The 12,271-nt window shown below is 46.3% G+C and overlaps 1 protein-coding gene across 1 annotated transcript in view; it reads left to right on the forward strand.

Annotated features, from left to right (window-relative positions):
- PRKN (parkin RBR E3 ubiquitin protein ligase) overlaps window positions 1–12,271 on the forward strand; it is a 1,209,190-nt gene that overhangs the window by 1,163,624 nt on the left and 33,295 nt on the right. Inside the window, exon 11 of the mRNA XM_070461506.1 lies at window positions 7,925–8,008. Within this exon, the coding sequence (XP_070317607.1) occupies window positions 7,925–8,008 (84 nt within the window). The remainder of the gene's footprint in view (window positions 1–7,924; window positions 8,009–12,271) is intronic.

The raw sequence follows: 12,271 nt of genomic DNA on the forward strand, positions 1-12,271 counted from the left end.
GGAAATCAAACTCAAGCATCAATCAAACGGTTTGTCTACTGACGTGATACTGAAAGATAAGGTGATGGGCAGCTCATTTAGCTGTAAGATAGTACGGGATTTCCTGAGAGGACAGACAGTGACGATACCTCTGCACATACAGGAAGAGCCAGAGGTCAGTATCCCCCTCTCTACCGCTGTTATGGTGAGTTGACAAGCCTGGCACTTCACAGGAGGTCCTCGGTTTCACTCGAGGCCTCACAGAACCACAGCAGTTGTTAGCAAATTGGGAATTACTTTAATTAACAAGGTGCTTAATTATCACCTTCCTTTTCTGTAGAATATTTTTGTGTATAAAACATCATAACTCCATGAGAAAACCATTTCTCATGTTTACTGTATGCCAGAAACTGGATGAAGTATTAATTATCTATTATTTCTTCTTTACAGATGCAAAATAACTAAAGTAAAGAGATGTTAGGATCACACAGATAATAAATGGTAGAGAAGAGTCTCCGACTCCAGGTCTCTCAATTTTCAAAGGCTTTACTTTTAAACACTAAACTGATTTTTTTAATATGTAAATATCACTATACGATTTCATGAATTACAATGTGCTATTCTCTTGTATGTTGTCCAGGTCAAAGATTTTATTCATTGCAAAAGTATTCAAGATATATTCATTGCAAGACAGATATATGACGTGAATGTTAAGAACAGTTTGGCTATTTCTTATTAGGAAAAAAAAGTTTATCTTACTGGACTTATCCCTAACTGAATAGTTGTTTTAAAATTGTATACTTGAGGACTCGCTGGCAGTCCAGTGGTTAAGACTCCGTATTCCACTGCAGGGGGCACAGGTGCGATTCCTGGTTGGGGAACTAAGATCCTGCTATGCTGCATGGCATGGCCAAAAAACTTTTTAAAAAAGAAACAAAACTGTATACTTCACCTTAGGCATCTAGAATGAGCTACATACTACAGTTATGTGAGAAACTTGCCCTCAACCTCGCAGGCAGCTACTCCAAAGAGAAAAGTGTATTGGATCACCACGTTCATTGTCAAATAAAAGGAAGCCATCATGTTGCTGGGAGTGATTAACTTGTTCCTGGTGTTGTGTCCTAAGATGCTTCATCCTGTGGGTAGCAAACTCTGGGAGATAGTGAAGGACAGAGAAGCCTGGCATACTGCAGCCTGTGGGGTGGAAAAGAGTCGGACATGACTTGGTGACTGAACGACAACAAAAAACAATAGGAGATATCTAGTTCATATTTTTATGTGAGTGACGTGGAAGTCACTCAGTTATGTCCAACTCTTTATGACCCCATGGACTCTACAGTCCATGGAATTCTCCAGGCCAGAATACTGGAGTGGGTAGCCTTTCCCTTCTCCAGGGGATCTTCCCAACCCAGGGATTGAACCCAGATCTCCCGCATTGCAGACAGATTCTTTACCAGCGGAGCCACCAGGGAAACCCTATTTATATGTAGATATCTATATGTCTAATACACCTATATGTATATAGACAGAGAGAGTTTGATCACAAGGAATTGGCTTATGTGGTTATGGGGCTGGCCAGGTAAGTCGTAAATCCATAGAGCAGGCTGCAAGGAAGGACAGACTGGAACTCAGCTGTCCACAGGTGAACTCTATTCCTGAGGAAGCTTCAGTTCTACTCCTAAAAACTTTCAACGGATTGAGTCAGTCCCACCCAGATTACCTAGGACCATCTCCCTTCCTTAAGGTAAAGTGACTGTTGGTCTTACCTACAAAATACCTACACTGAGAAACCTAGATTAGTGCTTGACTGAATAACTGGGTGCCAGAAATGGCAAACCACTCCAGTGTTGTTGCCTGGAAAATCCCATGGACAGAGGAGCCTAGCAGGTTACAGTTCATGGGATCGCAAGAGTCGGACACAACTTAGCAACTGAACCACCACCACCATAATCTAGCTGAGTTGACACATGAAACTGACATCACAGGCACTGTGATAATACAACCCATATGTATTGGTTTTTAATCGAATTTCATAAGGGGAGTTTAGAAAATCAATAGAGTAAGTATTATTACTGTTAAGATTTTTTTAGAGCTTTAAAGATTCTTTTCTTAAAAACTGCAGAAATTGTTGACATTTGTCAGATCTAGCTCAAAAGAAAATAACCCAGGAAAAGTATACAAGGTAAACGGGTGGTAGTTGATTCTATTCAGTTAGTATTTACTCATAAGGCATCTTAAAAGAGCCTCAGCAAATGTGATGACTAATGCAGTTAATGACTAATAAGCCCCTGGGGAAACTGTGGCCTTCGACACTATTGGTTAAAGCCAGACCCACGTGCCCCAGAAAGGAGACAGGCTGTTAGAGTCAGATTTGCTTTTTCCTCAAGCTCTTCAGAAATACCTGTGCCCTGGGAGTTTTTGCAAACAAACCCAAAATATGATTTCAAGGAATTCTATATCTGCCTAAGCCAGAACTCCCCAAACTTCCTCTGTTCACCTTGCCCTTTGTGGCTGCTTCTCCTGGTGCTTCTAGGCCATAAGAAATGCCTGATAGTTCTGTTTATTAAATATTTAGGTCCAAATGACATAGTGAGAATTAATATCTTAACAACTTAATAGCCATTTGAAAAAACAGTTCATGTAAATTGAAAGAAAAAAATATATTTATTTCATTCTTAAATAACTACATCTCCTGGTCCAAAGAAATGTTCACCTGTCTTTCTTATCACACAGTAACCTCCAAAAATCCTGCTTTGCAGAAACACGATGTCATCAAAAGAAGAATAGTATAATCTACATTAACACCATGAGTTAGTAATTCAGAGTCCCACAGATGCCAAGTATCACTGTGCTTTTCCTCAAAACTGTAAACAATCCCACCCACACCTCTGTGAATTTGTTGTGGTATCCCAGGGCTCCTTGGTACACAGTTTGAGAACCGAAGGCATAAGCATTTGTTCAAGCACCTGGTTGACAGTCTTAAGTTCTAAATAATTAAATTAAAAACCTGAACATATTTTTTAGATCAAACCAGACCTTCTAATTATGTCCCCATTTTGTATGAGACAGATTTGAATTATTTAACTAGAAAGCCAAAGGCACGATGTAGCTAAACTTAAGTTATTCTCTCTGAATAAGAGCAAATTAGCAAGTGCATTGATGCTAAATTATCACCAGCACATTCTTCAAGCTTTTGCTTGCCTTTTGCCATACTGAAGCGGTGAGGGTTTAATTTTTATATGCGCTTTCTTTTCTGTTTGTTTTTTTTTATACATATATATAGACTATTCTTTGTAGTACTGGTATGAAAGGGAATTTAATGTCTTTGTGTCAGGAAAGCCCTATTTATTCTGACAAAATGATCAACCTCCAGGGTGTTCCTCTACCATGAAACTGGTTTTATATCTCATCCATGAGCTAATAAGATGTGAAGCATTTTCCCTGTCACGCCAAGAGATCAGACTTGCTTCCATGGAAAGCACCGGCTTGAGATCACACGGTGAGCTCTTAATGAGTGAACCACACAGTTCACAGTGTTTCAACACAGGAGCAGAGTGATGGGTCTGAGGCAAACCCAAAGATGAGCAGATACATTTAAAAAATAAAAAATAAAATAAAAACCTTAAGAAGGAACTCTAGGATCCAATCTGTTCACTGTTCGCTGGATTGGCTTTCAGCTCAGGGGAAATTAGAATGTTGGAAATGAAAGCCTGGAGGTCTTGGTGCTTTGTGTAAACACATCCTGACTCACACCCCCTCTCCCACCAAGATGAACCTTTGAGGAAAGTTTACATCCCACAAAAGGCGGGCTCAGTCTCTTTGCTGTGAGAAGAAATAAGGAGGCTAAAAGACTCTGAAAGTGTTGGCTCAGAAGCCAGATGGTGACATCTGTAGAAGAGGCCTTTTCCTTATAAAATACTTGTTCTTCTTGCTTGTCATGCCCTGAGATTAAAATAATTTTCAGATGCATTGTTGAGACAAGAAAGTGACCGTGGAGAAGGGTAGGAGGAACCTGTTTCAGGTGAAGGAAACATGCAAAGAACTGTTCTGGAAAGACTCTTATTTTGAGGTGAAGCAGAGTGGTGATGTGTTTGGGATAAAGCTGGGTTTTTCTAGATCCTGTTTGTTTGGGGGGTTATCAGTTCACATCTGTCTTTTTCTTTTTGGCTGCATCGGGTCTTAGCTGCAGCTCAAGGGTTTCCTTCTAGTTGTGGTGCGTGGGCTTAGCTGCTTCACAGCTTGTGGGATATCACTTCCCCCACCAGGATCGAAGCCATGTCCCTTGCATTGGAAGGAGGATTCTGAACCACTGGACCACCAGGGAAGTCCCCAAATCAGCCTTATCTCAAGCAAAATTGAGTTAAATTTCTGGTTTATGAAGAATCTGGGAACTTTCCAGCCTCTAGAAATTTTTCGAGGTTTCCAGGAATCCAGTGCCATTGCTGTATGGGCTTATCGGTTGCCATGTAAAAAAGCATCTCTAAACTTAGGGTTTAGAACAGTGACAGTCATGTTCCTGCTTTGCTTTGGTTGGCCTTTGCCCGCAAACCTGTAATTTGGACGGAGCCCTGTGCAAGCATTTTTCTCCGTTCCACGTGGGGTCAGCGGGGGGCAGGTCACCCAGACGCCAGAAGACCCAGGTGAAACACGGCTCAGACACACGGCCGGCAAGAGCACTGGCTGGTGGCTGGGGGCCTCATTTCCTCTCCACATGCGCCTCTCGGTGGGGACTGGGCTTCAAGAGCAAGTATCCCAGGAGACAGAGAGTGGAAGCTGCCAGCTTCTTGCGAGTTCAGTTCAGTAGCTCAGCTGTGTCCGACGCCTTGCAACCCCATGGACTGCAGCATGCCAGGGCCCCAGTAGTGGCAGGCTGTCACTTCTGCCAACGCTGGTCAAGGGGTCAGCACATCCAGATTTAGGCAGGAGGGGTATAGAGCCCGCCTCTCAAGCAGAAGGGTATCAGATCGCTCTGTGCCTTCCCTCAAACCACTACCATCGCCCACACGCCATACTCATTGACCAGGCTCTCTTCTCTGCTAGAACATCTCTGAATACAGCTTCTGCTGGGAGAGACATTACTCCCCACTGAATAAAATAAGGGGTTGTTGAAGGGAACCAGTTTTCTAATGAAGCAACGTCTTCTCCCAGGTGGCGCTAGTGGTAAAGAACCCCCCTGCCAATGCAGGAGACGCAGGAGATGCAGGTTCGATCCCCGGGTTGGGAAGATCCCCTGGAGAAGGAAATGGCAACCCACTCCAGTGTTCTTGCCTGGAGAATCCCCATGGACCAAGGAGCCTGGCAGGCTACAGTCCATGCAGTCCATAGAGTTGGACATGACTGAGCAGCCAACACTATCTAACTTGACTCCTTCTCCAGCCGTGAAATAAGAACAGTGCCTGGCTGGCATCACCTCGGAAAACACTGTATGTCAGGCCTGCTCGTCGCCACCAAGCATGTGTTTCATCTCATCTGCCCCTCGTGGTGCTCACGTGAGACAGTTATCATTGTTACCCTGTCTTCTCAGAGGAGGAAATTGGAGGCCCAGGCCCAAGGCCGCTCTTCCAAAGTGGTCTTGGGCATCAAGGGACGGGGCGTTGGCTCCAACCCAGGGCATCCGCTGCGGAGGCCACACTCTCAGCCACCACGGCGCCTCAGAGTGGGGCGGGGAGGGGGAAGCAGGTTCTGCAGGGGCCGAGCGAGTCCAGCGGGCGTAGGCCAGCTTCCTTCTCCGGCCTCCTCGTCTGTCAGGTGAAAGGGGAGGACCGTCGACTTCCTGGGTCTCCTCCAGCCTGCAGGGAGCGTGAATGTTGACAGGAGTGCCGTCTCCAGGTGGGAGGCTTCACTTCGGCCATGCCTTAGCTTCCTGGGGCGCCACAGCCAGGGGCTAAAACCATAGGCACGTATGTTCCCGCGGTTCCGGAGGCTGGGGGTCCGCGAACAGGGGAGCAGGGGCGGTTTCTCCTGGGACCTCTCTCCTTGGCTCCCCAGTGGCCAGCTTCTGCCTCGACTTCCCTGGGGCAGGAGACCCCGGTTCGAGCCCTGGGTCAGGAAGATACCCTTGGAGGAGGGCATGGCAACCCACTCCAGTGTTCTTGCCTGGAGAATCCCGTGGACAGAGGAGCCTGGTGGGCTGCAGTCCATGGGGTCACAGAGAGTCGGACATGACGGAGCGGCTCACACTTCTCTTTCCCTCACCTGCTCGGTGTCCCAGTGTCCCTATCCTGATCTCCTTCTGTAAGGACGCCAGTCCTATTGCGCAACCCCACCTAAGGACCTCATTTTACCTTGCATCTGTGTGTGCTAGGCTGCTTCAGTCGTGTCCGACTCTTTGCAACCCTATGGACTGTAGCCTGTCAGGTTCTCTGTCCATGGGATTCTCCAGGCAAGAATACTGGAGTGGGTTGCCATTTCCTTCTCCAGGAGATCTTCCCCATCCAGGGATTAAACCTGCATCTCTGATGTCTCCAGCATGGGCAGGCATGTTCTTTAGCACTAGCGCCACCTGGGAAACCCCATTTTATCTTACTTGCTTCTTCAAAGATCTTATCTCCAAACACAGTCACTTCTGAGGTGCCAGCGGTTAGGGCTTCCACATATGAGTTTGTGGGGCACAGAATTCAACCCATGATGGCCCATTCTTTCCACAGTAGGCTTTCAATACAAAAGTAAGACCCTTAACACGGATATATAAATCCTTTATGCAAGAAAACATATGCAGAGTATTTCATGCAAAATGCCAGGCTGGAGGGAAGGACAAGCTGAAAGATTCCTTGTACAAGATTGCCGGGGAAATGTCAATAACCTCAGACATGCAGATGACACCACCCTTATGGCAGAAAGTGAAGAGGAACTAAAGAGACTCTTGATGAAAGTGAAAGGGGAGAGTGAAAAAGCTGGCTTAAAACTCAACATTCAGAAAACTAAGATCATGGCATCCCATCCCATCACTTCATGGCAAATAGATGGGGAAACAGTGGAAACAGTGACTGACTTTATTTTCTTGGGCTCCAAAATCACTGCAGATGGTGACTGCAGTCATGAAATTAAAAGACACTTGCTCCTTGGAAGAAAAGCTCTGACCAACCTAGACAGAATGTTAAAAAGCAGAGACATCACTTTGCCAACAAAGGTCCGTCTAGTCAAAGCTAGTCATGTGTGGATGTGAGAGTTGGACTATAAAGAAAGCTGAGCACCGAAGAATTTATGCTTTTGAACTGTGGTGTTGGGGAAGACTCTTGAGTCCCTTGGACTGCAGGGAGATCCAACCAATCCATCCTAAAAGAAATCAATCCTGAATATTCATTGAAAGAACTGATGCTGAAGCTGAAACTGCAATACTTTGGCCACCTGATGGGAAGAACTGACTCATTGGAAAAGACCCTGATGCTGAGAAAGATTGAAGGCAGGAAGAGAAGGGGATGACAGAGGATGAGATTGTTGGGCGGCATCACCAATTCCATGGACATGAGTTTGAGCAAGCTCCGGGAGTTGGTGATGGACAGGAAAGCCTGGTGTGCTGCAGTATATGGCGGTCACAAAGAGTTGGACACGACTGAGCAACTGAACTGAACAGATACAAGTAAATAAATATCAGATGTGAAATTCTTGGCTGAGATTGTTTTCCTCATATGCTAACACCAGTAACACTTAACTGCAGATATTTCTTTGCATTGCTGTCTCTTCTGCTAGGCTAGAAACATTTCAAAGAGAGGAAATGTGACTCATTCATTTTCAAGATGCTTCTATGGTGCTTGGAACATTCTTTAGTAAAGAGTGAACAGTGTCATCAAAATAGGACTTTTTTTTCCTCTTGGCGAAAGGTAGTTTGGCACAGAAAGCGTCACCAAGTCAGGGGCGGGAGTAGAACGCGCTTGGGAAAGGGAAGCAGGCTGGGACCCAACGGGGCCCGCAAGCCCGCCTCTAACCCGCCTGTGTTCCCCTGCAGTTCGTCTTCTGCCGGGACTGTAAGGAACCGTACCACGAAGGTGACTGCGGCGCCGTGATCGAAGCCTCAGGAGCAGTCAGTCAGGTAATGCGCCCTCTTCCTTCCCCAGATCGGGGCTCAGGCTCTCCTCGGGGACAGGAGCTGGTTTCTGGAGATCATCAAAGGTTCCAATCTGAAAAAGTAAGGACCAGACTAGTAGCCTACAGTCATGGTAACGGTGCTCTGGCTGCACAGTCATCAGTCCCTCCGGAACGACCCCTGTCCTTGGGGCCCCGCTGTAGACTTCCCAACGGTCACGTGTGGTGTGTTGGTTCTTCCACGAGAGTTCTTCCCCAGGGGTAAGTGGGGTAGGGATAAGGAGTCTAGCGTGATCAGAGGAGTCTTTAGAAAAGAGATCAAACAATTTAACAACCTCTGAATCAGGGAAGTCAATACTAACCTCACATTATTTTTTTTTAAGTGCCCTTATTTAAAGTCTTTGGTGAAAACTCTCTCTGTGAATGACATGATAGAAGTATTATATGATGCAAGAATATCGTTGTTTCTTTAGCAATATGGTTACCAAACTCAGGTCCAGCTCCTCACTGCTGGAAAATAATACCTGAGAGGCAGTGTTGGTAGAAAGAAAAAATGCTTTTGATCAGAATGCTGGCAATCTGAGGAGCTGGTGGACTCAGTGTCCCCCAGAAACCATCTCTGAAGAGTCTGCTCAGCCATGAAGGTTTTGAAGGGGAGAAAGGGAAGTAGTATCGGTGAATCGCTGAGATGGGGGGCCAGAGTCATTGTCATCCCCCACTGCGTGCCGGCTTGTTGACTTCTTGTGAGCTTTCTTTGGATGCTCTCTTGTTCACACAGTTTGTTCAAGAGATTACTGAAAGGTAAACTCCGAAGAGATCTGGTCATATGCTAATTGCTTATTCATCATTTCCACTTCTTTGATCTATGGAAAGAACCAACAGGTTAGACAAGCTACTGTATGATCAAAAGATCCGGTAGGTGTGCTCCACCCTGGATGAACAGAGCTTAGGGCACCTGGTTTAAGAGTTACAATGTGGTTTTGCTAAATTGACAAGAAAGGGGGTTTCCTGCTGAGGGTGGAGTCCTGCAAAGAGCTGTGCTAAACTGCATTTCAGTCTTGATTGCATAAAGAACGTGTTTACTGAGCCTGACTCTCTGACATGCTATGTCAGGCTTAAGGAAATGCAAATGTATTTTCTTTTATTTATTGATTATCACTCATTGGAAAAGACCCTGATGCTGGGAAAGCTTGAGGGCAGGAAGAGAAGTCAGCGACAGAGGATGAGATGGTGGGATGGCATCACCAACTCAATGGACATGAGTTTGAGTAAGCTCCAGTAGATAGTGAATGGCAGGGAAGTCACAGTCCATGGGGTCACAAAGAGTCAGATATGACTTCGTGACTGAACAACAACAATGATCGGCCAAACCTTAACAGAAAGGAGTAAAAATTTCAACACACTTGATGAATTTGCTCATTATTTTTCTCCTGATAGAGACGTTAAGAGGGGTATAAACATCAAATCAACCCAGATAAACCCTTTAGTCATTCTATGGACAGGAACCTCATCAATAGGCATAGAAGTCCCAGAACATTTTAATTTCACAAGTTGAGAATTGTGAATATCAGAATGTTCTAAAGGGCTTCCCTGGTGGCTTGGTGGTAAAGAATCCGCCAGCCAATGCAGGAGACACGGATTCAATCCCTGATCTTTGAAGACCCCACATGCCTCAGGGCAGCTAAGTCTGTGCACACAAGTACTGGCCTGAGTCCGCAGGATGCACCTCCCGAAACCACGCACCCTAAAGCCCGAGCTCCACAGCAAGAGAAGCCCCTGCGATGAGACGCCCTCGCATCACACCTCAGAGAGGAGCCCGCACAGCGAAGAAACAGCCCAGCCAACAGGAAACGAACGTTAGCATTCCAAAAACAACAAAATAAAATAAAGCCTGTTTAAAAAAAGGATGCTCTAAAATGAGAGCGTAAAGAAGTGAATCCCTATGGGATTCTGCGGAGGTTTCTACTCAACTTAAAGTAACCGAGGAAACACCGTACATGAGCTCAGGGCGTCTCAGCACCTCCTACTGTGCTGGCCTGACCACACTAGGAGCTTTAGGACTGAGCCCCTGTTTCTACAGCGGAGGCAGCACACGCCCTTTCTGTTGACTTATTTTAGCTCCAGGGCATTCAAATGCCAGCTCACTGGGTCCGGAGGTCAGGAATAATATTGTCCCTGAGACCCCCTCCACCCGCCCCCCCATCACCGCCTCAGGCCCCGAAGGGCTAGACCAGAAGATAGACTGATGCTCTTGGAAACGGGTGTCATCCTGCAGTTCACACCCATGTGTTCATACATGAACAAGCATGGACAAGGCCTTCCAAGTAGGCATACCCTAACATCTGTCTGTCTGCCAACAGTGAAGTGAAGAAGAGCCTTGCTTAACCCAAAGCGGTCCAGCGCCTGACCCACTCCATCAATGTCTTCAATCAGGAGGAGCCACCAACCTTGACGCTGACCAATGAGGTTGTTGTTAAGTCGCTCAGTCGTGTCCGACTCATCTGTGACCCCATGGCCTGTAGCCTGCCAGGCTCCTCTGTCCCTGGAGTTCTCCAGGCAGGAATACTGGGAGGGGTAGCCGTTTCCTTCACTGGGGGATCTTCCCAGACCTGGGAATGAACCCACGTCTCCTGCATTGGTGGGTGAGTTGTTTACCACTGAGCCACCAGGCAAGCTCCAATGGTTAAGGTAGCCTAAATTAAAAAAAGAAAAGGAACTCCAAAATATAGGAGAAAGAAAATTATAGCTGGCCTTCTGGACAGATGGCCAGTATCAAGGGGCCTGTGTCTGCAAACACCATCTATTAGCAGGAATTGAACAGCATTTCTACGGGACAGTCATCCTGCTAGATTCTCTGAAAAAAATTCAGAGAAGTACATTTATCTTCAGAGGCTCACCAGGGAGCTATAGGGGAGGCTTATGGGAAAACAGATAATGGTAAGAATATGCTAAAGCAAAATGTAGCAAATACGGTTTTGTATAACACTTCGCTAAGAAAATCATGAAGGGTGGGTCAAAGCTTGTCAAGAGGACAGGGGAATAAGGTGACATAGAACATTCCAGCAGAGGGAACCAAATAGACGAAGTACAAAAGCGAGATTCTCTCCAGCTAGACTTCTGTTCACCCCTGCATCCTGAGGCTCAAGACAGTACCTGGTGCATAGGCATTTAATAGGTGTTTGTTGAGTGGTGATGGTGTCAATTGAAGAAAAATGCACCCCCTAAACATTGTGAATTAAGCTTTTATCTAGGGACCTTACTGAGACTATAGCCAGGAGACAGACTCTCAGATAGATCTGAAGAACCACTTTGAAGACAAAAGGGAGGAACAGAATAATAGGAATTTTTGTTTTTGTTTTTTTCCGATAGTAGTTCATGCTAAAAAAAAAAAATCAGTGGAGTCAAACATCAAAGTTAAATTAATCACTCAGTCTTGTCTGACTCTTTGTGACTCCATGGACTGTAGCCCGCCAGGCTCCTCTGTCCATGGCATTCTCCAGGCAAGATACTGGAGTGGGTTGCCATTTCCTTCTCCAGGGGATCTTCCCCACCCAGAGCTCGAACCCGGGTCTCCTGTGTTGCAGGCAGACTCTTTACCCTCTGAGCCACTGGGGAAGCAAAGATTACTGCTCATCACACAAAGCAGACCTCTCACGTTAATGCCTTCAGTACTTTTCTTCGTGTGGGAAGATGCAAGGCTCTGGGCTCTGAAATTATCCCTCCGATGTACATCTTAACTACCTAGACCGGTACCCAGAGCAGAGTGGTTCCTGGTTTTCTGCAGCCTGATCTCCTCTCAGGGGCTACCATGTAAGGGAGGGGGCCGCTGCCGTGGCAAGGGCCTGACTTCGGGCAACGTTCCCTCTCCACAGTGACATCTATAAAGGAAAAGATGTTCTTTCATTCGTTCAGTAGTATTAAACACCTGTAGCGGGTTAGGCTTTGTTCTCGTCTGTGGGGATAAAGTGCCTGCTCTCATGGAGTTTGTTACTTTATTAGATGTCACAGGCTCCCCAGGTGGCTCTGTGGTTAAAAAAGAAAAATCCTCCTGCAATGCAGGAGCCATAGGAGATGCAGATTCCATCCTGGGTCGGGAAGATCCCCGGGAGGCGGAGATGGCAACCCATCCAGTATTCTTGCCTGAAAAATCCAATGGACAGAGGAGCCCGGCGGGCTACGGTCAGTCCATGGGGATGCAGAGGGCCGGATGACTCAGCAACTGAGCACACACCCATTAGATGCCACAGGGTTGCACAGCCAATGTGACAGG

Source organism: Odocoileus virginianus, chromosome 34, assembly GCF_023699985.2.
Source record: "Odocoileus virginianus isolate 20LAN1187 ecotype Illinois chromosome 34, Ovbor_1.2, whole genome shotgun sequence".
Taxonomy (NCBI): domain Eukaryota; kingdom Metazoa; phylum Chordata; class Mammalia; order Artiodactyla; family Cervidae; genus Odocoileus; species Odocoileus virginianus.